The 25,477-nt window shown below is 40.0% G+C and overlaps 1 protein-coding gene across 3 annotated transcripts in view; it reads left to right on the forward strand.

Moving 5' to 3' along the window:
• Positions 1-25,477, forward strand: part of NR3C2 (nuclear receptor subfamily 3 group C member 2) — a 330,623-nt gene that overhangs the window by 223,800 nt on the left and 81,346 nt on the right. For all 3 annotated transcript variants that reach the window (XM_031465002.2, XM_031464999.2, XM_064491164.1), the window contains exon 4: positions 12,376-12,492. In XM_031465002.2, the coding sequence (XP_031320862.1) occupies positions 12,376-12,492 (117 nt within the window). The remainder of the gene's footprint in view (positions 1-12,375; positions 12,493-25,477) is intronic.

Below are 25,477 nucleotides of genomic sequence, written 5' to 3' on the forward strand. Positions count from 1 at the left end.
GGACCATAGGATTCCTGTTGCAAGATTTGTGCTTGACAACTGCCCGGGTACCTGTCCCTGTTGCTGAGATCTGAGTCTCAGGGACTCTGGTGTGGGGTTCTCATCTCTCAGGGACCTGTGAAATAGCACTGCATTTCCCCACCTGGATTCTGGGCAAGCCAAGAAATAAAACAAAGCAGTGGCTGGTGAAAGATAAAATATCAACTTTTTTTGGAGGGGGTAAATACGTTGAAAGATACGGCTTGCTTAGTAGTAAGAACAAAAAGTGGGGGAGGGCCCTGCTCCCTGAGCCCCCCAAATTAGATACAGGGACAGGCAGTGCTGAATCAGGGCGAGCGCCCCACAACTGGAACCAGCACCTGCTCCCTGGGGGAGCCCCCCCCCCCCACCAAGAGGAAGAGAGTAGTGCTGAGGCAAGCAAGTCAGATTTATTCTTCTCAGACTTACTAGTGGAGGCAGAGTGAGTAAAGGAGCTGGAGAGAGGTGTGAAGTGTGGCATCACGGAGCTGTCTCCACCTGGAGGGAAACACCCCAGCGGGGGCGGGGGGTGGGGGCAGAAGGGTCCCCTCTGGTTTGCCCAGTCTGAGGCCCCAGGCCCAACTTCTCAGTGGGGATGGAGAGGGATCTGGGGTCCTGGGCGGGGCCAAATGTCAATGACCGGTGTGATAAGAAGTCATTTTTCAAGATATAGGTGTAGAATTTGGAGTATTCTCTTCAGTCTAAAATCACTTCACTTCCCTGCCTGGATGAATGCCTGCTCATAAAATCAAGTTCAACCACCTCCTTCTCCCTGCGTCTTTCTTTAAATATTCTAAAAGGTGTTTGTAGGTGTTCACTGTGGTTTTAGAGCTTCTAGAACATGGTTCTTTCCGTATCTAATTTGACCTGAGAAGTTTATTATTTTACTTGATAAAAGGGAACTACCTTGATGATCGGCCATGCTTATGCCTTAACTCCCACATGGGAGAAAAAGAAGAGAATTTTTTCCAGATGGTGTCGTTGGAGGCACAGAACATTGCTGGGGACTTGAAAGAGGTGTGTGCCTCCATAGATGTCGCTGAATATGAAGTCAGTGGAGCCAGAGGAAAGCAGAAATAGGACTCCTTCCTGAGGTCAGAAGAAGAGCTGATGGGGAAGGTGTGCGTCAGGGGCTCCCCTAGCCTAGGGCTGAGCTCCAGAGAGGGTCTGCCAGGCAGAGACCTGCTGGCTGCACGCTGCACGCCCCGGCTGCAGCCTGAGGATGTCTCTGAGGACGCTGTTTGTGGGTCAGGACTGACCTACGTGTCTGTACGTGTGAACAGACACAGATACACACAGTGACCAATCTTCTGAGTTTTTCCACTTTGTCAAAATAAGCCTCAACATATATTGTCTTTCACCCCAGTGATATGTAACACCAGTAGTAAGAACACCAGTAAAAATAACGATCCAGTGTTACTGTATCGAATGCCTCTGATCCAGGCTTTGCTTACTTTTCCCGAAATGGCAGTTAAGTTTTACTAAGCACATCTCTGAGCTCTGCCCACCTGCCCACCTCCCCTCCTTGGGCTCCGGTGGCTCCGTGTTACTTTGAATAAGGTGTGTAAGGATTTGGACTTGAGAGTTTAGGTAGTGAAGGGCCCTCAGAGGCCTCTCACCAGGTAGATGAGACAGTCAGATTTGTGATTCAGAAGCATCACTGTGCAGGCTGTACAGAAGATGGGAGGCTCGGGGCTGGGGATGGCTGCTCAGAGGAGCCCTGGTGGTCCAGTGGGACGCTGCCTGGGCCACTGATAGGTTCAAAGTGGGGGCAGGTTCAAAGGGACCAGGGGGGTCCCTTACATTCATTTCAACCAGGGTAGCTCTTCTTTTCCTCTTTTAACAGATTGAGGTCTATGTCAGAGTTAACATTTTTAGAAAGCTTTTAAAGTTTAAGACGCCTTTGATTTAGACATGGGGAAGTAACAGAGACAGGTAGACTAGTTACAAGTCCATTGAAATAATAATGAAAACATGCAGTGATCACGCTAACAGCCATCGTGAGTGGTAATAGCAGTGTTACAGCAGTAGCACCCCCATTCATTGGAGCCTCACTGGATGCCGGCAGCCGTTCTGGGTGCTGTGTGCGCTGTGTTAATCTTCAGGGGGAACTCATGAGATAGGCGCCTGGATAATTCCCACTTGACGAGAGGAAATTGATGGACAGAAAGGTTAAGTAACTTGTCTGAGGTCACACATAATAAGCAAGAGGCCAAATTTCATAATTCAGAAATTTAACCAGAAGAGCCTGAACGAAGGGGAGAAAGTACTAGTGAACATGGACAGGATTCCAGAGAAGCTTGGCAGCAGGGGGAGAGGGTCTTCAGGACACTGGGATCAATTGAGTGCAGAGCGTTTCAGGGATGGGGTGTCAATCAAGGATGACCCGGGGCTTTTAGCTGTGACACTTGGTTGTAGCTTTAAGGATAAGGAAGAGAAGAGGTTGGAAGGGGGCTCCGTGTAGGGTGGGGACGTTAAGCTTGGTTTGAAGTGTCAGACATTCAATTCAGGTGGGTGCTTGTGTGGGTCTGAAACCAAAAGGGAAGAGAGGGCTCAGGAGCCCACATGGCCTTGGCAGCCCCGGACGTCCTCTGGTCACCAGAGTGTGTAGCTGTTGCCTGCTCCTCGTCTGTACCCCTGCCTTCCTGGGCTTCAGCCAGCCAGACCAGGCACTCACTGCCTCTCCCTGTGCTCGCCCCTTGCTTGGGATGCCTGTGTGTCTATCCTGTTCCCAATCCGCAACATTCTTCAAGGCTCACCTTAGATGCTTTCTTCTTCCATAGAGCCGTCCTCATCTCCCCAGCTCAAATATTATCGCTTTCCCCTTTAAAGTCACACTACAGGAGCCCCATATGATTTCCCTTAATCATTAACATCTTCCCAGCCTTTGGAACATAAGGGTCTTGGAAGGAATGGACTGCATTTTGCCTCTTTATAGCCTGCTGACCTCTTCATCATCTTTGCTAAATGGAATTAAGTCATGGTCTGGGAACGCATTTTATATTATTTGTTTATTGAAGTACAGTCAGTTACAATGTGTCAATTTCTGGTGTACAGTGCAATGTCCCAGTCATGCATATATATAATATATTCATTTTCATATTCTTTTTCATTAAAGGTTACTACAAGATATTGAATATAGTTATTTGTGCTATACAGAAGAAACTTGGTTATTTAAATCTATTTTTATATATAGTGGCTAACATTTCCCAAATTTATCCCTTCCCATCCCCTTCCCCTTGGTAACCATAAGATTGTTCACTATGTCTGTGAGTCTGTTTCTGTCTTGTAGATGAATTCATTAGTGTCCTCTTTTCTTTTTTTAAGATTCCACATGTGAGTGATATCATATGGTATTTTTCTTTCTCTTTATGGCTTACTTCACTTAGGTCCATCCATGTTGCTGCAAATGACATTATTTTATTCATATTTTATGGCTGAGTAGTATTCCATTGTATAAATGTATATACACATCTCCTTTATCCATTCATCTGCAGATGGACATTTAGATTGTTTCCATGCCTTGGATGTTGTATATAGTGCTGTTGTGAACATTGGGGTGCATGTATCTTTTTGAATTAGAGCTAGGAACTCTAATTAGATTTAAATCTCAGAATCTCTTTTTCTTCTTTGTAAGAGTCTTGATCCTCAACCTGCTGGCCCCTAGATATCTGCTACTCCCACCTGGCCAAATGGAATTCGGTCTCCCAGATTCACCTTTCCTTCTACCCCTGAACACGTGAGCCTACTGACTTTTAAGAGTTTGGATATTAAGTTGTAATGGAAAACAGACAGGGGAGATGAGGAACAAAATACAAGGAAGCTGTAACTTCCCAGCATCTTACACTACTCCCACAGACGTGGGTGCTAGACTCAAATTCTTAGCTGAGTTGCAAACAGATCAGAGAGTCCTGACTTTTTGTGCTGTGTTTACCTTAAGGATACAGTTCACCACTCTCATATCCTTGTCAACACTTAGAAAAAGTTAAGGCTTAAAGATGAAATCAGAGCTGAGTGGTATTTACCATGTATCAAGTAGACCCTTTTCATCTAGAAGCCTTCCTAATTCAGTGGTCATAGTCACTCCCACAGGAAATTCTTTACTTACTTATATTTAGTTAAGAGTTGACTGTGTTTTTTCTTTGGATTTTCTTACACTTTTTTTTTTTTTTTCAAGACTGGGCTAATCAAATAGATGATGGATAATAACTATCACTTTTTTTTTAGGTTTGTTTGTGTTTGTTTGTTTGTTTGTTTAGTGGAGGTACTGGGGATTGAACCCAGGATGTCGTAAAGCTAGGCATGCACTCTACCCCTTCCCACTCACCTTTTTTTTTTTTTTTTTGAGTCCTTACCTCAGGCCAGGCTTTGTGCTGCTTGTTATATGTAATAATTTGAATCCATCCAACAACCTACAAAGTAGGCATTACTGTGTCCATTTCATAGATCAGGAAGCTGAGGCTCAGAACCATTTGGTAACTTGGCCAAGAATCTCATAATTCCCTGTTGACCGAGGTAGGATTAGAACCTGGTTTTATTTGGTTACAAAGTTGTGCCCTTCCCACTCACTGTATCTTCTCCCTGCTGCCTTTCGTGTTTCCACCTTTTCCACTATAGCATTACTGATGCTTTGAGGCAGGATCCATATGTCACCCAATCTGTACTTTCTTCTCTGGGACCAGCCCAAGTATAAAGAAATGACGTTGATAAAATAAATTGAAGGTTCGGGGACTTAGAGGTGGGGTTGGCAACTGGATTACATCCTTTATTGAAGTAGCCCATTGATGTTACTTTTTCTTAAAAAATATATTAGATGCTGATAGCTTGTCAATAATGTTTTGGAAAGTTTAGGTGTTTATGGAAAGGGTGCTCAACTTCATTAAAATTAATTTGTCCCCCCAAAAGCAGTAATGTAAATAGTTTAATACTTCTGAGAGGAACTTATATGGAGGCTGAATTTTGTGTTAAGTTTCCCCTTCGTGGAGATAGTCTTCATTGAAGTTCCACATGTATGTCCAGCTCTTGGCCTTCTCGGCACATGGTAAGATGACAATTCCAGCCTCCCTTGTGATTGGGTAGATCATTGGACTAAATCTGAGTAATGAAGAGTGAGTTGCCCACTCTGGGCTGGGGAATTAGATTCCCTTAGTCAGATGCTACAGCTCTCCTCTGCCGTGAGACTCACAACATCACTGTGGTGGCTGCTGCATCTCCCTGGGGCCCAGGGTGAGATGGCGTGGAACAGAATTCTCAGCCTATCTGCTGTTGCCTGATTAATAAATCTTTACCAAAAAGCCCACAACTTTTAGCTTTGTTGATTTTTCTCTACTGCTTGTCTTTTTTCCTTATCATTGATTTCTACACAGTTGTTTTATTCCTTCTTTTTAGTTTGTGTTTTTTTTTCTAGCTTCTTAAGGTAGAATTTTAGATTGTCAATTTTAAATCCTTCTTCTTTTCTAATATAAATATATAAAGCTAAAAATTTTCCTGTAAATACTGCTTTAGATATAATTTTGATAGGTTAAATTTTCATTATCATTCAGTTTGAAATATTCAGTAATTTCCTTGTAATTCCTTCATTGATCCATAAATTTTTGGAAGTATGTTGCTTAATTTTCAAATGTGGGGCTCTTCTCGATATCATTTTGTCAGTGATTGCTAATTTAGTTCCTTATGGTCAGAAAACACATTGTATATGATTTCAGTCCTTTTAGAATTTTAGACCTGTTTTATGGGTCAAGATGTAGTCTATCTTAGTGAGTATTTCATGTGCACTTGAAAAGAACGTGTATATTATGCAGTTGTGTGACCTAAATGTTAATTAGGTCAAAGTGTTTGATAATACTGTTCAAATCTTCTGTATCCTCCTAGTTTTTCTGGGCGGTGGTTGTTCTATTGGTTGCTGAGAGAGGGGTTTTTTTCATCTCCAACTGTGATTTTGGATTTATCTTTTTTCCCCTTAGTTCTGACAGTTTTTGCCTGATGAATTTTGGTTTATTTATTTATTTAATTTTTCTGGAGGGGGGAGGTAATGAGGCTTATTTATTTATTATATTTCTAGAGGAGGTACTGGGGATTGAACCCAGGACCTCATGCATGCTAAGCACACACTCTACCACTTGAGGCTTGATGAATTTTGAAGGTCTGCTATTAGGTGAGTTGATATTTAGGGCTATTATATCTTGATTTAATAATTTTGAAGTGATATCCTTTATCTTTGGTGATACTTTTTCTTGTGAAGTCTGCTTTGTCTGATTGTAATATAGCCACATTAACTTCCTTACGCTTACCTTTTTCATTGTATATATTTTTCGGTCTTTTAACCTTCACCCTGTCTGTGCCTTTATATTTAAAATGCATCATAAAACACACTTAGGTCTTGCATTTTTTTAAATCCAGTATACCATCTTTGATTTTTAATTGGAGTGTTTAGACCGTTTACATTTAGTGTAACTATTGATATAGTTGAGTTTATATTTCTTATCTTGATGTTTTGTTTTCTTTGTGTTTCCTCTTTAATTTGCTCCTTTATTTTTCCCTTCCTCTCCTTTTGGGTCAAGCATTTTCAGTATGCATTTTATACCTTTATTGTCTCTTGAGCTACATTTAGTGTTATTATTCTAGTACTTGTTTCATTTCTCAAAGATTGCAGTATTTCTCAGATTAATGGACATCAGAATCAACTGAAAGGTTAGATAAAACACAGATTTCTAGGTCCCATTCCAAAATTCTGAGTTAGTAGATCTGAAACTTGGCCTATGGATTTCCATTTCTGATGAATTCTTTGGCGATGCTGATACTACTTGCCCAGGGCCATACTTAGAGAACCATTGCTCTAGGGATTACGGAATGTACTCTTAACTTGTCATAGTCTACCCTGAATAATTTATACCATTTCAAGTATAATGTAAGAGATTTAAGAGCAGTAGCATTTCATTTATATCACTTTCTATTTTTTCTGCTATGTTTTCACTTTCACTTTAAACAGTCATTTAGCTTTTGAAGAATTTTTAAAAAGAAAAAAATTTTTAAGTTTTACTATCTACTTATCATTTCTAGTGTTTTTCTTTTCTGTACCCCCAGATTTCTCTCTTGTATCATTTCCCTTCAGCATAAAGAACTTTTTTTATTTCTTGTAATGTGATTCTACTAGCAATAAATTCTCTTAGCTTTAGTTTATCCAAAAGTGTCTTTATTTTACCTTCATTTTGAGAAATGTTCCCATTGGTTATTCTGGATTGGTGGTCTTTAAAGATCTTGTATGTTGTCATCTGGCCTCAATTATTTTTATAAAGAATCAGTTATTACTCTTAATCCTTGTTCCCCTTTATACAATGTAATTTTTATTGCTGCTGTCCTGGTTGCTTTTAAGAATTTTTATATTTATTTTTCATCAATTTAACTATGTTGTGCCTTAGTGGTTTTCTTTGTATTTATCTTTTGGGACATTTGCTAAGCTTTCTAGATTTGTAGGTTGTTGTTTTAGTCAAATTTGGAAATTGTTATATATATTTTTTTTTCTGACCTATTCTCTCTCTACTTTCCTCGAGGGCTCCAACTACACATATGTTAAATTACTTAATGCTGTCCCACAGGCCATTGGTTCCTTGTTTTATGTTTTAATTTTTCTCTCTTAGAGTTTCAGTTTTTATGATGTATATTTCTTTAATTTCACTGAATTTTTGTTAGTGCCCAGTGCATTATTAATTCCAAGCAAACATGTTTTATCTTAGATACTGTATTTTGTAGTTCTTTTATTTCCATTATGTTGTTGTTATAGTTTCCAAGTCTCTTCTGAGGCTCTCCATTTCTTCACCCCTTTTACTCATATTTTTTTTTAGAGTCTAACATATCAATTTAAAAATCCTTGTCTGGTCATTTCAACCTCTAGGTCATTTGTGAATCTGTTTCTACTGGCTAAGTTTTCTATTGACTCTGGTTTGCATTTTTCTGTTTTGTTCTAGTAATTATCGTTATACTCTAGACATTCTGGAAACTCCAGATTCTGTTGTATTTCTCTGAAGAATACTGAATTTTGTTCTAGTAGTCAGTTAAATTACTGACAGATCACTCTGAATATATAGGGCTTTTGCTTTATGTCTTTTTAGGGTAGGTCTGTTTTGGTTGTGCATTTAACCCTAAGGTAAATGCCTTAATTCTAGGATACAGTATTTCCTCCTAAGGCAGGAACCTTCTAGAATTTCAGTGAGAAGCCTGGTATTTATTGAGTCCTAATTTAGTGAGATTTGACCTCTGTCTCCCTGTAATTGGCAGTGGCTGAACTACCTGCTCAGTGATTTCAAGCCTTAAATTGTTTCACCCCTGGACTCTTTGGAGCCTCATGCTTGGTTCAGAGGTCAGCCAAAAATTTGAGGGGAGCCATATGTGCACCCCTCATGATACTTTCCTTTCCAAAATACTTACCCTTCTTTAATTTCTAGCTGTCCCCAAAGTCCCAGAGTCTGTTCTCTGCCTTCTCAGGTCAGTAAGATTGAGGATTTTGCTTGGTTTCTATCCAGACTCCACTGAAGGGAGTAGGAGTCCAAGACCCTCAGGAAAAAAGGCCATTCAAACATGAATCATGTTCAGGGTGATTCTCTTTTCTCAGGAGTCTGTTTTCCTCCAGTTTCTGCCTGATTTGATTGTATCCCGCCTCCCCCATTGCCTTTAAATCTTTCCCCTCCCTTTTTGTGGATCATTTATAATTGTTATCTGTAGGAAGTTTATCCAATTGAAGCTGTTCTGCCCCTACTAGAACTAGAATTCTTCCCCTAATGGACGTGCAACTTGAATGAGAGAGAAGTCTTTGTTTCCTTTACCACTGACATATTTTTGAACCACAGGATCATTCCTGTGATTACTACTCTAATATGTAGCTATTTACTTGCGTAAAGTCCATCTCTGAGAACGTTCAAGTAGACTGTTAGTAGTATTTCCTGCTGCCATTCTACCTACCTGGTACATCACCTTCAGATGAATGTTTCTGCAGTACAGCTCTGGACTTCACAGCCTGTAGCAAGAATCTCATCAGCTGGTGAATAAAATGAGTTTCTTAGCTTGTCGTTCAACGCCTCCACTGTCCGGTGCCCAGCATTCTGGTTGTCTGCCCTATGTTAACATTACAGTAGAAAATTACGTACCCCGAAAAGCCTGGAATGTGACTTATTCTGAATTAGCTATTTTTACACTAGGAGAGCACTGTATTTAAAAAGAACATGATCAAAAGTTTTTTATGTCTTCTAAATGCATTCTCTTGTTTTCATCATGGTTTTTTGGTTGTTGTTATTTCTATTTTTCAATATAGATAAGAGATGGGACACACATGACCTATTTGTGTCGGTGCAATTTAAATCTTTAATGTTTACACAACAAAAATACACATGACTGAGATTTGTCTCAAGACTGGTGTGATATATCCCTGCAGCGGTCCCTTACAACTCTCCCGCCCTGTTAGTGGAAGATGAATTGGTGACTGTGGCCACACCGTTTGGTAGAAACCAGCTACACTGTTTTAGGTACAGTACCTGGAAGGAAATTTTTTGCAGTTGTTACAGTAACATGGACTTTTTAAAGGTGTTCATTAAAAAAAATCCTTATAGAGCAATCGCAGCTTTTAGGAGTCTGTTTTTGAATCTTCTAGTGTGTTCATAAGACGGCAGGCATTTCTTATGCATTCTTGTATGCCTACAATGAAGAAACAGTCACATTTTATCATAGGTTCACAGAAATGGAAAGAACTATAGACTACCCCAGTCCCTTATGCAAATGTTTCGTGGCTTTGCACACATAGTAGGTCCCCAGTAAATACTTGCTGAAATGAAACCAATTAAAGTGACATTTAGTTATTTCTTTGGAAGTTAAAGTTTATTCAATTCATTGTGAGTTATTGATGAAATCTTTGGTTTTGTATTTCATTTCACACCATGGGAAAAAAGGCATATAATGCTGGTTGCCGGTGGGTGATAATGTAGAGTGTGCCTCATTCAAGGAATGTTTCTTTGTTTATTGTTTCCAAAGAGCACTTTTCAGTGTCCTGTGGGACCACCTGTAAATTACATTGCAAATTGATGTTCAGAAAAGCCTCCGGCCTTAAAGCACAGCCGCACTGTCAGACTTAACTGAATTCTGCTTCCAGCTCCACCTTTTTTGGGAAATCACTTGACCAGTTCTAGCATGAGTTTCTTCTTGTGAATAATAGCAGTAATAATTGCCTTACATATGTCGTAGGGTTGTTGTAAGGTTTAAATAAGATGGTGCTATAAGAGGGCCTTAAAATCTTATTTTTAAAATGGCAACTTCTTAAGATTCTGTGAAATGTTCTTCTAATTGACTTTAGTCTTTACCATGGATATTGATTGCCTTTGTGTAATTATCCAACCCTACCTCCATTCACTGAGAGCCTTCAGTTTTTAGGAAGTCCTTTGATTATTATAATTGTGGAGTTTCCTTTCTTCACTTGGATAGATTTCCCTGTTCTATGACTGTTGTTTTATTGTGATCATCCTTCCTAAGATTTACCATCATGTTACTGAGAATGTGCTCTAGGTTAAATTACTTTAATACCATTAGGTAATACACATTACTTTTATTGGTATTTGCTGCAGTTTACCTAGTAATTCTCAACCAAAAGAGTGTGATGGTCCAGTCAGTCTTCAGTGAGTCTCCTTCTACTTTGTCTGGATGTTTCCAGTGACCCATGACTCAGTCCTCAGACCTCTTCTCTTTCCAGTCTCCGAATGGTCTCCCCCAGTCTCACAACTTAAAATCATGACCACAGGCTGATGCCATCTCCACCCCGGACCTCTCCAGAACTCCAGACCCGTGTGTCTAACTGACCCCTTGGCACTTCCACTTAGACACCTCTCAGCTGTCTCAAACGTAGCGTGTCGAAGGCTAAGCCGGGGTAATTCCCCATCAGCCACATGGTCTCCATTTTAATTCATGGCAGTTCAGTTTTTAAGAATTTAATACCTCTTTAACTCCCCTTTATCACAGATCTCTCAGCAAATTCTAGCAACCCTACCTTCAAAATTCCTCTAGAGCCTGACCACTTTTTGTCACTGTCACTGCTCCCTCACTAACCCAACCTGCCATCATCTTCCCCTAGATTATAGGGACAGCCTCCCACCCCAGTCTCCATGCTTCTGTCCTTAGTCCTGTGCAGTCAGTTTTCTGCACAGCAGCCAGAGCGATCCAATTAAAGGTACGTCCCATCAAGTCATTTTTCTGTTCAAAGCTCTCCCGGCCCATGGCTTCGCATCTCACTCAAAGTCTTAAACGTGATCCTTAAGGCCTTACATGATCTGACTCACACTAGACTTTTTCCTCATCTCCTCTTACTGTTCACTCATTCTTTCTGTCTTTCACACTCGGCTATTCCTTAAACATGCCAGGTAACCACCCCAACCCTCCCTCATTTTGGTCTCCCTCTGCCCTTCTATATTTTCTCCTCAAGATGTCCACACAATTAGTGCCTTCCTTTTTTCAGACCTTTATTTAAAAAACACCTTCCAGCGAGGCTTTCCCTGCACTCTTTCTGAAATGTCAACACCCTCCCTCTCCTCCCCCACGTCATATGTCCCTTCCCTTCATTTTCCTCCCTAGCCCCTATTACTGTCTCACGTTTGTATGATTTACCTAATGACCTTGTCTGTTGACTGTCTCCCCCTCATTGAAAGGTCACGGGGGCCGGGACTTTGTCTGCTCCAGTGCTATTTCCCATTGTTTCTAGTGGTGCTTGGTCCCCAGTGGATGGTCAGTAACTTTGTTTTTGAATACATAAACAAGCAATAAAGCTAGGGTATAATTTTACATGTTGCCAGTAGGTGCCACTCTTTAAGTGTATTCCATGTCTGAATCCTCTTGGTGCCCGTCTGGCTTGCAGAATGAAATAGTTGAACATTTCCAGTTGTGTAATTGGCAAGTCTTCCCGCTGAAATCACATGTGTAAATGGGGTGGGGCAGGGTGGGGAGGAGGGTGGAGGCAGAGCAGCTTAAACAGCCACAGCAGGGCCTTTGTTTAGATTGGTGCGGGCGATGTCTGAGTGAAATGTGCACCGTCGCCTGAGAGGGCGCCTGCCGAGAAATTCAAACAGTGGGGAGTGTGACTCCACTTACATGAGGACCTGTAGGAAATCAGTGTAGTGTTAAACTTATCATCTGTAACCTAAAGTGTCAGCTGTGTTAAACTGACCATTCCTGTGCCTATGGTATTGGCAAACATGTTTGCTTTCTACTTTTTTGAAAAAGAGATTTCAAGGCACCGAAGAGGAAGTTTCATTATCTGGTAATACATATTAGTACTTTATATTAAAATGATAGTCTTTATTTTAACAATTTTTTTTTTATTTTGTTCAGGGCAACACAACTATTTATGTGCTGGAAGAAATGACTGCATAATTGATAAGATTCGGCGGAAGAATTGTCCTGCCTGCAGACTTCAGAAGTGTCTTCAAGCTGGGATGAATTTAGGAGGTGAGTTTTGCGTTTTTAGTTCAGCAAGAATTGTTAATAAGTTATGTAACACCTCGAGGCTCTGTGCCCTCCCAAAATTAAAGATGAAGCTAACATGAAGCAAAGATTTCTAAAAATCTGGTAAGTTCTGTATTTGTGCTAAAACATTTAGGAGAAAAGTATTTCTTAGAAGAGGTTAAAAAGAAGCATGTTACGTGGCTGTGGTCCTAGTGAAGTTTTCAACTCTGAGTTTTCTAAGGTTTCAAGAACTGGGCATATAAACCGAAATGAAAACAAAACAAAAAAATGAATGACATATAAAACTGTAGCTAACAGTTTTCATTGACATATCTGTTTAGAAATAAGACCTGTATGTGATAACATTAACCTGATAGGAATATATTCCTGACTGTAGGAGTAAATGTAATAAAGGAAAACCTGTATGAAAAACAACTTAAAAAATGGCAAAGGAGCTCACCAAAAGAGTGGGGGAGGTAAAGCCTTGAACAAAACACAAAAGTATACAATGTCCACGGATGGGAAGATTCATCTTCCTAAAGGTATCAGTTTTCTCTAAGGTAGTTTATAAATATTACCCAAGTCTAACAAGAGTACCACTTGGTGATTCTAAGTTCCTAAAGAACAGCCAGCAAAATTCTGGAAGAGATGAATAATGAGGGCATCTAGCTCTACCACATCATACAGCATATGATGCAGCTACAGTAATTAAAATAGTCTGTGTATTTGTTTATTGATTGTCAGATCAGCAGAAAGGCAAGAAAGAGATTCCAATAATGTGAGAATTTTGTACATAATAAAGTTGGCATTTCAGCTCAGTGGGAAAAGGATAGATTATTCAATAGAAATTGTTGTGACAACTGGGAAGCCATCTGGAAAACAAGAACCTGGAATCCAAACTCCTAATTGTCCTCCAAAATAAATTCTGGTCTTTCAAAGGTTTCAACTTTGAAATGTAACACAGAAGTCCTAACGGAAAACATGGATTTTTTTAAATACTCTGTAAGTGGAGAAGACTTTTTAAAGTATGAAATAAACCCAGAAGCTATGAAATAATTAAGGAAATCAACAGTACTTACGAATCAAATATTACTGCAAAGGCAAATAATAAGAAACCAGGGGCAAATACTTGCAACTCATAGACAAAGCATTTATTTCTCATGTAGATAAAGAACTCCTATAATTCCATAAGAGAAAGAAACCAACTCATTAGAAAAATAAGAATGAATGGAAAAAGAATATGAACAAAACATAGATTTTTAAAAATACAGTTGGTTCTTGAAACACGTGAAAAAATTGCTAATCTAATCCTAGTAAGAGAAATGTGAATTTAAAATGTGGGATATGATTTTTTACAAATGGCAAAGATGGAATAATTTGTGATATATTTGATGAATATAGAAGTAAAAGTGAAACTCAGTGTTGATCTCATGCATTTTAGGTGGACTTATAAATTGCTATAACCCCTATGGAGAGCAGTTTAGCTATTTCAATAAAATGTTAAAAGGCACACACCCTTTGACTCACCAGTTCGACTTTCAGGAATTTATTTTAAGTATATTCTGGCAACGTAAGAAATGATACATGCATAAGATATTCATTGTAGCATTATTAAATATCAGACATACATTAAATATGTGTCTGTTCAGAATTGATTAAATAAATTACAGAATACTCTTCAGAATAAGAATAAAAGGAGCTCTATGGACTGGTTTCCAATTTATTGTTTAATGAAGAAAATCAGGTTGCAAAATAGTGTGTTTTGTATACTACAAGTTGCATATCTGCTTTCAAAGAGGAATGTATATTGTATAGAACATTTCTGGAATGATATAAAAGAACTAGTAATGGTGGTTGTCTCAGTAGAAAGGACTGAGTAGCTGGGAGACAAGGAAAGGAAGGAAAATTAATTATAGCTATGATGAGAACCCTCGTTCCGCCACTTCCTGACCTTGTAATCCAGGGACAAGTTGCCACCTTTCAGTGCCCCTGCTTCCTTATCTTCAACTTGCGCTGATCCACGTACCTGCCTCCGAGGCTGTGGTGAGGAGTAAATGAGATAGTGTACAGTGAAAACAAGGGACCACTCAGTTCATGTCAGCAGCTGGTCACTGCAGGTCCCATAGCATTGTCACACACCATCTGAAGGACACGATTGCCCCGTGTCTTTGGTGATGGTGAACCTCAGGTCCCCAGAGAAGTGAAGTGACTTGCCCCAAGGTGCCACAGCCAGTGAGACAGTGAAGCTAGATCTTGGATCTTGGGACTCCCAATCTGGTGTTTCTGATGGACCACACTGCTTCCTTGTTCTAACATCTAAATCAGCACAGATGTGGCACAAAAGATCACCTTCTGAAGCACATGAGTGAGGATCGGGAGAGATTAATACTTTAAAATCTAAATAGCACAGTGGTATGACCATTGGTCATAAAATGAACTTGGAATCAGTTTTGTAAAATCTGCCATCTGAATTTACACACACAGACACAGTGCTGAGGTGTGTTATATCTTGACATAATTTTTATATAATGTTACAGATATTACATAATATATTTACATACAGTATGTAAATACTACTATAAATATTATATAATCACTTCATAAAATAGAATTACTATTGGTTACTATAAAATACTAATGAAATAGCCATACTTATAATTCCTACCCCTTAGGGTTGTGTTCAGGATTAACTGAGTCAATGCATAACCTTTAGAACAGAGTTTCTCTGTTCTGTTGGAATTTGAGGCGAGATCAGTCTTTGCTGTGGGGCCATCCTGTGTGTCATAGGATGTTTATCAGCCTCCCTGGTCTTCACTTACTAGATGTCAGTAGCCGTCCCTTCTTGCCCAGTTGTGACAACCAAAAATGTTTCCAAACTCTGCTAAGTGTCCCCTGGGTGGCGTTGAGACCTGCTGGTTTAGCAATAATAGTAAATAATTGTAAGCACTATTTAAGTGTGAGATATTTTCTGCTAGACTGTACATTCCCTCTTGGGGGAATTTTGGTCTGTTTTGTTCATGGCTTTATCCCCAGTGACTAGAATAGTGCCTGGTAAAAAGTAGGTGTTCTATGGCCATTTGTTGAATGAATGCATGATTAACTGTCATTTTTGAAGGTTGCATGTTCTCAGCATTCTGCTTCATGCGTATCATGCCTTTTTAACCTCACATAGCACTGTGCAATACATTCTATTAATCCATCCATTTTAGAAGTGAGTTCATGGAGGCCCTGAGAGGTTGAAGAGCTGGCCCACAGCCACAGCTCCAGGGAGTGGCAGAGCCAGACTGAGATCTCAGTCCTTGGTCAAAGCTGGTGCCCAACATCACTCTTCTGTGTGACCCAGGGCCCCTGTTTAAGATTGGCTTTTTTTTTAATGGCCCAGGTTGTCTGTCAGTGGCAGCTGTGGTACCCAGGTTTTTGACTTTTGTCTATAATGATCTGTGTGTGAGGTTTGGCACAGTACGTAATACACAATTCACATACGTTGCTGTTGGTTTCCGTACATGCAGGCTGGGTTTTGTGGATCTTGGTGTAAAACATTTTTACCAAAGAAAATTCTTCCCTTGAATCTTGAGCCCATTGAAAGCAGGGTCAAAAATGGGCAGAATGGAAATTATTATTTATAAAAGTCATATTTTCTTTAGGTTCAAGTTATAATTTAACTACTTTTGGTTCACAGGTTGAATAATTAACTTTTACTAATTATCCACTCATGGTAATAACATATGTTGTTTTTTCTTTAATAAAATTTATTTTGAAGCCTCACTTTCTGTTTTAACTTGGGCAAAAAGAAATGCAAGCGATTTGATTATATTAAAGTGGATAATATGACCATATTAAAAATTCAGGCTTTTAATGTGAAGCAGTTTTTTAATTAAATGTGTGAATTAAATTAAAACCTTTTAATATATGTTCCAATCTCACTCCTGTTTTCCTAGCAAAGCAGGCCTGTCCAGGCTTTTTTATTTATCCGTCTTCTCTCCTACCTCTCTTGGAGAATAAGGCAGATGCAACCCTGGATAATACTTGGAAGATGTTTTCTGTTAGTGAATGGTCATGACTCAGAGAACCGAATTAGCCATCCCGTTCTAAAGACATCAGGAATCCAAAACACTTGAGAATATTTTTTCCCCCGTGTTATCAGTTGGTTAGCATGTAATCCCAACCAGGTCCCCAAACTAGCCTCTCCCTTAGAAAGTGGAGGAAGGAAGGAGTAGGTTTATAGTTCTCAGAAAGTAAAGCCATAAAATGTGCCGCTTCCCTTTTCTCTGGGTCCCTTCCCTTCCTCTTGCTACCAGTGGTAACACTTTTCTTTAAAATCCTGCTGAGCTTCATTATCGCTAGTTATCAGAGAAATACAGATCAAAACTACAATGAGGTATCACCTTGCAACAGTCAGGATGGCCATTGTTCAAAAGTCCACGCACATTAAATGCCGGAGAGGGTGTGGAGAGAAGGGAACCCTCCTACACTGTTGGTGGGAATGTAGTTTGTTGCAGCCATTATGGAAAACAGTATGGAGATTCCTCAAGACTAAAAATAGACTTACCATGTGACCCAGCAGTCCCTCTCCTGGGCATATATCCAGAGGGAACCTTAATTCAAAGACACATGCACCCAATGTTCATAGCAGCACTATTTACAATAGCCAAGACATGGAAGCAACCTAAATGTCCATCGACAGATGACTAGATAAAGAAGTTGTAGATATTTATGTGATGGAATACTACTCAGTCATAAAAAATAATAAAATAATGCCATTTTCAGCAACATGGATGGACCTGGAGATTGTCATTCTAAGTGAAGTAGGACAGAAAGAGAAAGAAAAATACCATATGATATCACTCATATGTGGAATCTTAAAAAAAAAAAAAAGACAAACTTATTTACAAGTCAGAAACAGACTCACAGACGTAGAAAACAAACTTATGGTTACTGGGGGGGGATAAATTGAGAGTTTGAGATTTGCAGGTTCTAACTAATTTATACAAAATAGATAAACATCAAGTTTCTTCTGTATAACACCGGGAACTATGTTCAATATCTTATAGTAACCTGTGATGAGAAAGAATATGAAAACGAATATATGTATGTTCCTGTATGACTGAATTACTGTGCTGTACACCAGAAATTGACAGAACATTGTTAAAATGACTATACTTCAATAAGAAATAAGTAAAGAAAATAAAATCCTGCTGAGCTTTAGGCTGTGTGCAAAGGAAAATACAGCAGAAGATGTGAGAATGTCAGGAGAGAAATTGAAAGGAAAATCACAGTTCTTCCAGCCCTGGGCTGGGCCTGCCACTCAGAAAGCTGTGGTTCTCTTTACAAGAGAGTTTACTGCTTTTCAGAGCCTCCTCCAAAGGAATTAATCACTTCGCTTTTTCTCGCTAGTGTTTTGAAGAGGATGATCTGTGTGTGCTATCTAGAGCTTCTAAAATACATAAAGTGCAGCATTAAGGCTCTGTGGCCCTCAGACCACGAATGAGTCCTTTGGGGGTGTTTCTAGCTTGACCACCCTCTGGCCGTAGAATTCAGAGGAGCTCTTAGGGTTCTCCTATCCCAGTCCTCCCACGTACAGATGAGGAACTTGGAATCCAAGATTAGATCATCAGAGACTTGAAAAATGCAACCTAAGGATTCTAATACAGTTGTCTTTCCTCTTTTCCAACCCCCCCGCCCCATTTCATATTTCATCAGATATGATGCTAAATCCACTCGTACATGCCTTTAATGAAGGCTCTAAAATACTCCAGTCTTGCTTCCTGTAGCTTTAAACATGTAAACTTCACCAACCACCTGATCTTCCTAATTCTGGTTTCAATTTACTTCCAAGGCTATCTGCAGCTGTCCTTAACCCCAGCCAGCACTTTTACTGGGTTGAGCTGGATGGAGCCTTTAAAGGGTGGCCATCTCAGGTCTACCTTTTCCTCTTGGAATAGAACTTGTCCTGTGAAAAGAGAAAAGAATCTCAGAGCCAGGAAGCCACAGCAAAGGCAGACCTCACGGTTACTTTTTCAGAGACTGGAGAGAAGGCAGCTAGATGAGAAAAGGAAGAGAGACAAGAGGTTAATACTGGGAGCCATTCAAAGAAACAGATACTCTCGTATATTCTTGAGAAGAATGGAACCAGAGAGGAAACATTTAAATTAAAATCCATCCACAGAATGCAGTATTAATCCGGCAATAAAATTAACAGTGATGAAAAATCATAACAACACAGAATACTTTCTGCAAAAACGTAATAATGAAAAACGAGTATGCAAATGTATTTAGGTTCCTTATTCTGTGATTACAGCACTATATGAAAAGATTTGCATGAGTCAGAAGACTTAGGAGGAAACGGGAGAATAGCAAGAATGCTTGTGTGCATGAAGTGAGGTTACAGATAAGGTGTTTCTTCTCTCTTTTCTAGTTTATCAATCATACGAACACATTTTGTAATAAAACTCAAAGAGAATAGTGTTCACGATTTTGAACTAAAAACAAAGGAAACAGAAGATTAATCATGCTCCTGAGCCGAAGAGGTAAAGAATTAGACATGCAGAGAGCCAAAGTTTTCCCCAAACAGGAAGGAGGGGGAAAGGGAGGGGGGAGACTTAGAGACTTTAGTAAATCTCCTGCTGGGAAATGCTTTAAAAACTGAAATGGAGAAGTAAGTGAAAAACAAAAGACCCAGAAACCAAAGAATGACAGAACCTTGACTGACAGGGGGAGCCCAGAGAGAGAGATCTTTTTACTTGAGGAAAATTGGCTTTACCTGCCAGCAACTTGCTCCAACCAGCTGGTGTGGTCACCTGAGAAACTCACACGCAGTGTCAGTCTGGTGAGAGAAATTACAGGATCTACGCCAGGGACGGAGGAGCTTTAATATCTGAAATCCAATAAGAAAAACGGTTTTTATATCTTTAAGGGTCTCTTGAGGCAGGATATGCAGTAGTCTGTAGAAGTTTAGAAAGCCCAAGTGTACCAAGTTTTATGAAGAAATACCATTCCTCAGTATTTTTCTTTCCATTCCTCTTGCCTGTAGACAATAAGAATTTCAATGGGACTTCTGAGCAGTCAAATGGAGGGGAAAATAACACATTTCTATACATCAGAGGAAGTATGTTTTTTGAATCTTCATATATTAAGTTAAGCCATATTAATTGTCTCAGTAATACAACTTGAATTGAACAACTGGCATTTTTACCCTGCAAAATTCCCAGAGGAAAGTTCAGGATTGGTCCCAAAGCAAACCGCATTTAAAGATTTACTGTATTTCTTCAACTCTAAGGCATTTTTTTCCCCTTTCAGATTTTAACTGTTGTGATTATAATTTGCAACCAAGATGTAGATTTATTTTTTATTAGTTTCTTCAAAACTCTACTAAAATTGGTGTCCTATTTTGAGACTGATGACATCTTAGAATAGAAGCAATACAAGCATTCGAAGCAAACATTCATGCCTCCCAAGAATATATACGTCATTGTAGGCGCACACTTGTGCCTTGACTAGCTTACACAATAGGCTGCTTATCTTGGGTCTTTTAAAATATAAAACCCAGGAACATTGGAAACCCTCTGCTGGATATACAGATGTCATTGTTGCTTCTATCTTTTTTTTTTTTTTTTTTTTTAACTTCTTCATTTGCAGTCTGTCCTGGTAGGTCGTCTTACATAACGGGCCAGTGGTCCTAAGATTGTAACCTTCCCACCGTGGGGCCTGGGATGCCTTATTTGTGGTCTCAGTAGCCTAGAGGCAGAGACATCCTTCCTCCGTCTGAGACCGTCTCAGATACACAGGTCTCCTTGGCTGGTCTACAGCCACCTTCCGGTTACACACACTCGCTGATATTTCCTGTCACGCGCCATTGTTTTTCTAACTCCCCGGTAAAAGAGTGGGGGGTTTTGCTTTGTTCATAGTGGTTCATGTTATTCTAACTCCTTCAGGTTACCTCAGATGACGGAGTTTTATTATAAGAATATTGCTATTTTCACAGTGAGTCTTTGGGAAATACTGGGCTTGTGTCTTAGGATACAGTGTTTTTCAATTTCTAGGGCTTTTCTCTTTGATTTTTTTCTCTTTTTACCTGCTCTCCACCAAGCTGTCTCCTCCCCACTTTGTTGCTTTGGGTTTTCACTGCGCGTGTTTCTACTTAGTGCCATCTGTTGATCTCGCTTCATTGTCACCTGCGTGTCTTGTATTCAAACTTCCCAAAAGAAGGTCCCAGCCAATTGGTTGGTCACCATCCACCACAGAGCTTCTGATTGGATTGAGTCCTCCCGAGGGTGTAGACAAATAGCTGCCTTTGTCTCTGCTGTCCCCACCTTACCCAGGCTGGCACGGCCGGTTATAGGTCCCCATGGTAAAAAAACGTGACCACCCATGGCAAGAAGGCGTTTGACCCCGTTTTTCAGAAAGGAGCTGTAAGTATAGAGAGCAGAGTGTAGTGGATCCAGTGCAAACTCGTAACAGTCACCACCACCCATAAAGTATGGAGCATCCCTTAAATCATAGCCATTTTTCCAACACCCTGATTTTCAGTCACACATTATAAGTTATCCATCTATTTAGAAGTAAAAAAAAAAAAAAAACTGTCCATTTTTAGAAAGCCGATTGACAAAACAAAATAATAGCTTTTCATGCCTCTTGGAACAGAACCCTTTATTTTAGAGTTTGAGACTTTTTGATATAGCGACTTGGAAAACATACAAACCAAAAGAAAACACAAAAAGCATAAATAAAACAAATCTAAATTTTTTTTTTAATTACCCATTACTGTGTAAGGTTATAGAACATCTCTCTAAACCTGAATCAGCCCCTGTGCCTAAGAGCCAGGCTCTAGGATGGAGGGTGAGCTCTGGGCTCGTGGAAGAGGAGGGCGGAGGGACATGGAGACAGCAGGAAAGGAAGAAAAACCCGCGCCGCGCAGGTTTACCGCACTCAGCCGCCCAGAAAGCATAGATCCATCACTCGGGGCATGCTCTGCCTCTTCTCTAAGGCTCCACTTGTATCATCTGCCACAGATTTTGTTTTCTCAGGCTTCTAATCACTGATTTCATTCACTTTAAATTAACAGGCATGCACAGTAAGGAATATAACATAGTCTTTTTTTTTTTTTTTTTTTTGGAAAAATCTAGAGACTAGTAATCTGCTGCTTTTTGGCATTCTAAATAAATATCCTCTTCTCTTCATCTTCACAGTAATATATTGTGATTATAAAAATGGGGAGAGGGTGCAGATTATGTTACAGTAAAGTCCTCTGCCCTCACCTCTATAATGTACAGAAAATCAACTAACTTTCCAACAGCCCTTCAGTCTTCTGCAGTAAATCAGTACAATACTTCAGGTTACCTCAGTACAATACTTAATGGCAATATCTTTCAAGGTGATGATTTTTCTGGGGCAGGTAACCTACCTTTTAAAGGCTAATAACCCAGTTCTAACAGATTTTTTAAATTTCTTTATCATTTTATCAAGTCACAAAATACATATGCATTACAGTGATTGAAAAAGGAAAGTAAAAATTGTCTGTCATAAATTAGGGGACTGAAGATGGAAGAAGAGTCAGGATGTTTGCTGATTGGAAAATAATGATTTACATTTTGACAGAGAGACTCTTAGAAGCTGAACTAGCAGAGCTAATAAAAATGGTTTCTTCCGAATGTGCTGCTTCATTATTTTGAAAAGAAAATCTGCCAACAACAAATGTAAAAGCCAGTGGCTGAGTTAGGTCACAAAAACAAGAGACTCTAGGATGTAACTGTTGCATGTTCCTCCTTCAGTGTTTTGTACAGTGTTTGTTTTGAGAACATAATATTGTAAAACCATGCTTACATAGTGTTGAAGAAAAGCAGTTATTCTATTACCAGGTAATTATTAGGAGGGAAGGTTTCAGAATGTTTAAAAAGAACATCTCTGATGTACCTTCCCATTGATTCACTCAGCAAGTATCCATCATGCGCCTCCAAAATTCCAGATGTTGCCCGTGACGTTGCCACTGTAGCAGGGAGAAGGCAGGCACTGGCCTTGTTTTCAAAGAGCTAACCTCTCAGAATGAAGAAATTTATTATAGGCCAGGTTAGCAGTGGAAATTTAACAACCATGCACTGAAGAGCGCCCTCGGTGTTGACGATGGCCCAAACCCCTGGAGTTCTCTCTCCTTGCTTCAAATTGGCTTCGGCAACTTTGTGACTTACTTCTACTGCACAAGGTGGTGGCAAATCTGGATGCCTTTCTCTGACTCCTGTCCCTCTGTAATTGGGGGCATGCATCCTGGTTGTGTTCTTTGTGCATTGATCCCATCCAATGGCCCACTGGCTCCCACCGGTGCTTGTGTGGGGCGTCGTCTGCAAAGGAGCAGTTCTGTGCCGTGAAGTCCTGTGGAAGACCCGCCCGCCTTCCCAAGCACAGACCACAACATTCCAACTTCAGCATCAGCAGACCACAGTCTTCACTTGCTGTGGGCTCCCTCAACCCCGACTATGAAAATCAGCCCTTCGTATTCTTATCAAAAAATCTGAATCCAACTTTACTGGAAAGATTTTTGGCCTCCTTAGAGACTTTAAAAGTAGTGTCTCATCTGAGGATGGCTGAGGCAGCTCTGGTTGATCTCTTTGGCACGCACGCCTTGTCCATCTGTCTCATAGCTCTTACAGCAGATACTAGGAAACGTCCCTGAATTTAGGCTGGGACTCGGGGAGCCACTTCCTAGCAACCGACTTCCGGTCATCTTCCTTCGTTTCCTGACCGGCCCCAGCACGTTGCTGTCTCCCCTGGAAACTCTTTACAATTCATCTTCAGCACCACCAGAGAAACCAAGAGACACTTTTGTGAACAACGTTTAAAATTTTTTAATAATCAGAGATTTCTTTCAACATACAGTTTTCTTAATCTACCAGTCTTCAAGCCATTCTTAATTCTAAAATTAGCCTCATTCACCAGTGAAAATTCAAACAGTCACATCTTCATTTGCTCGATAAATGAAAGGCATTTCTTGTTAATTACTTAGAAACATTTGCAAATGTTAACTGGCACAGTTTTTACATTTTTAAAGCAAAAGCTTCAATCCCATAGAGCAAAAACAGTTTTCCATTCTGTAAATACTCCTGTTTTTAAATAAAGAGAGTTGAGTCAGATCAGAAATTTTAAACCACGTTCAGAAGCTTACATGTAAGAATGATGAGAATCTGGGGGGACTGTGTGATTAGCGATCCTGTGGGGTAGTTGTTCTCAGTTCTCACTGCCTGCCAGACTCCTTTGTCGGGTCTTTGTGTGTTAAGCACACTCACCTGTGCCCTGTGCCTAGAGACTCCATGCAGTAAATCTGAGCATGAACACCAGTCTTTACTTTATAAAACTCTGGATGTACATCACTTCACTAGAGCGAAGAACCTGTTCCAGGGGTTTTTGTAACAGCAGCAGCCTTTTTCTTCGGAGAAGGAAACCCTTTCATTGATTTTTTAAAGCCCTTTTGGTTTTAATTTTTTTTCCCCTCCATTTAATGTTGTAATTATTTTTCTCAAGTAAATCTCTGATCAGCATCTGGGAAATATTTCTTCACCAGAAGCCCCTAAAAATACTTTATGTTAATGTATTTGCATTTTTCTTGCCAGCGCTAACAACAAAGGGCCATGCTAGCGTTTAGCCCCCTGACATTACAAGTTTTGTGCCTCACAGAGCAATAACTTTAAGTATATTTGATAAGCTGTACATTTAAATGCTACAGATACCTGGGGCAGAGCGTTCAGAACTCAAAGAGGAAGGTAGGGTCCATATCTCCAGAGAGGACGGGTACTGAAACAATGACCCTGACAGTCTGTACTGGGGAGACACGTCTGGGGAAAGAGAAGGTGGGAATAATCTCAGGAAGGAACTGGAGCGGGAAAGAAGGGACCTGGGCAAGGTTTGTGATTTGTTATGAGAGAGGAAACAAATTTGGAAGTGTCAGCCTAAGTGTCACCCCACTTCTGCTCATTTGCCTCCACCCAGACACACCCTGGAATGAATGAGTGGGAAGTTAAACCTTGTTCATACATTATAAAACTGAATTGAGCAAAGAAAAAAAAGTTTCGTAACACAGTTCTTAAAGGCACAGTGCACTTCATTTTAAAACCAATCCCATAACCATAACAAAGATTCCAAGGATGATATTTTAAGAAAGTTCTGGTATAATTTTTTTTTTTCCATCCCTGTAGCAGGAAGGTACAGTTTCTGAGAAACATATAAATCTTGATCTTACATTGACTTAGATAGCATAATTTGGCAACTGCTTAAACGATAAGAAAAGGTTTTGTGTATCTCCTAAATCCTTGGTGAGAATTTTTAAGTGATGTCTTGATTATGATTATTTAACTGCACTTTTCTTCACGAGCATGGGAGGGCGGCAGGTGGCATTTGGGGACAGCTGTTGCTGCTGTTAAGGTGGGAGTTCTAGCCCTGTTCTGATAGTTCGTAGTGAAGCATTAAATTCAGGGTCAAGGGAAGCTAAGATGAGTTTGACCTCAAGTAAAAGGGCTGGAGAAATGAGCCTCCAAAATAAATGTAAAGAAAACAAGGACAAGAGGGAATGGAAAGATGAGAAAACAAAGGAGTGGGCAAACCCAAGAAAAATAGGTTAAGATGCAGCTTTGGTTGAGGAGCTTAGTGGAGTGAATCCCAAGGATTATTAACTGAATCAGTGGAATCCAGGTGTAACCCAAGGTCAAAGTCAGAGATCAGGGCTGATTTTGGGTGGAAATACCTGTCTCCCCACGAACTTCACCAGGATTGACAGAAACTCTTAGTCCAGGTTTGAGTGGTCAGTTGAGTAAGTGGAAATAAGCAATGCCATGTTCGTGGCCATAAACACAAAGACAGTACTGCAGCCCCATTTTGGGGAAACAGAGAAGCCTACCAGCTAGCAAAGAACATGTCATTCGGGAGGATCCGTAAGACCTTCATTCCTGAGAAAAGTGAGCGTGTACGTAACTGAGCGGTGTGAAACTACATTCCTGATCGAAGTCAC

The sequence above is a fragment of the Camelus dromedarius genome, chromosome 1 (assembly GCF_036321535.1).
Source record: "Camelus dromedarius isolate mCamDro1 chromosome 1, mCamDro1.pat, whole genome shotgun sequence".
Taxonomy (NCBI): domain Eukaryota; kingdom Metazoa; phylum Chordata; class Mammalia; order Artiodactyla; family Camelidae; genus Camelus; species Camelus dromedarius.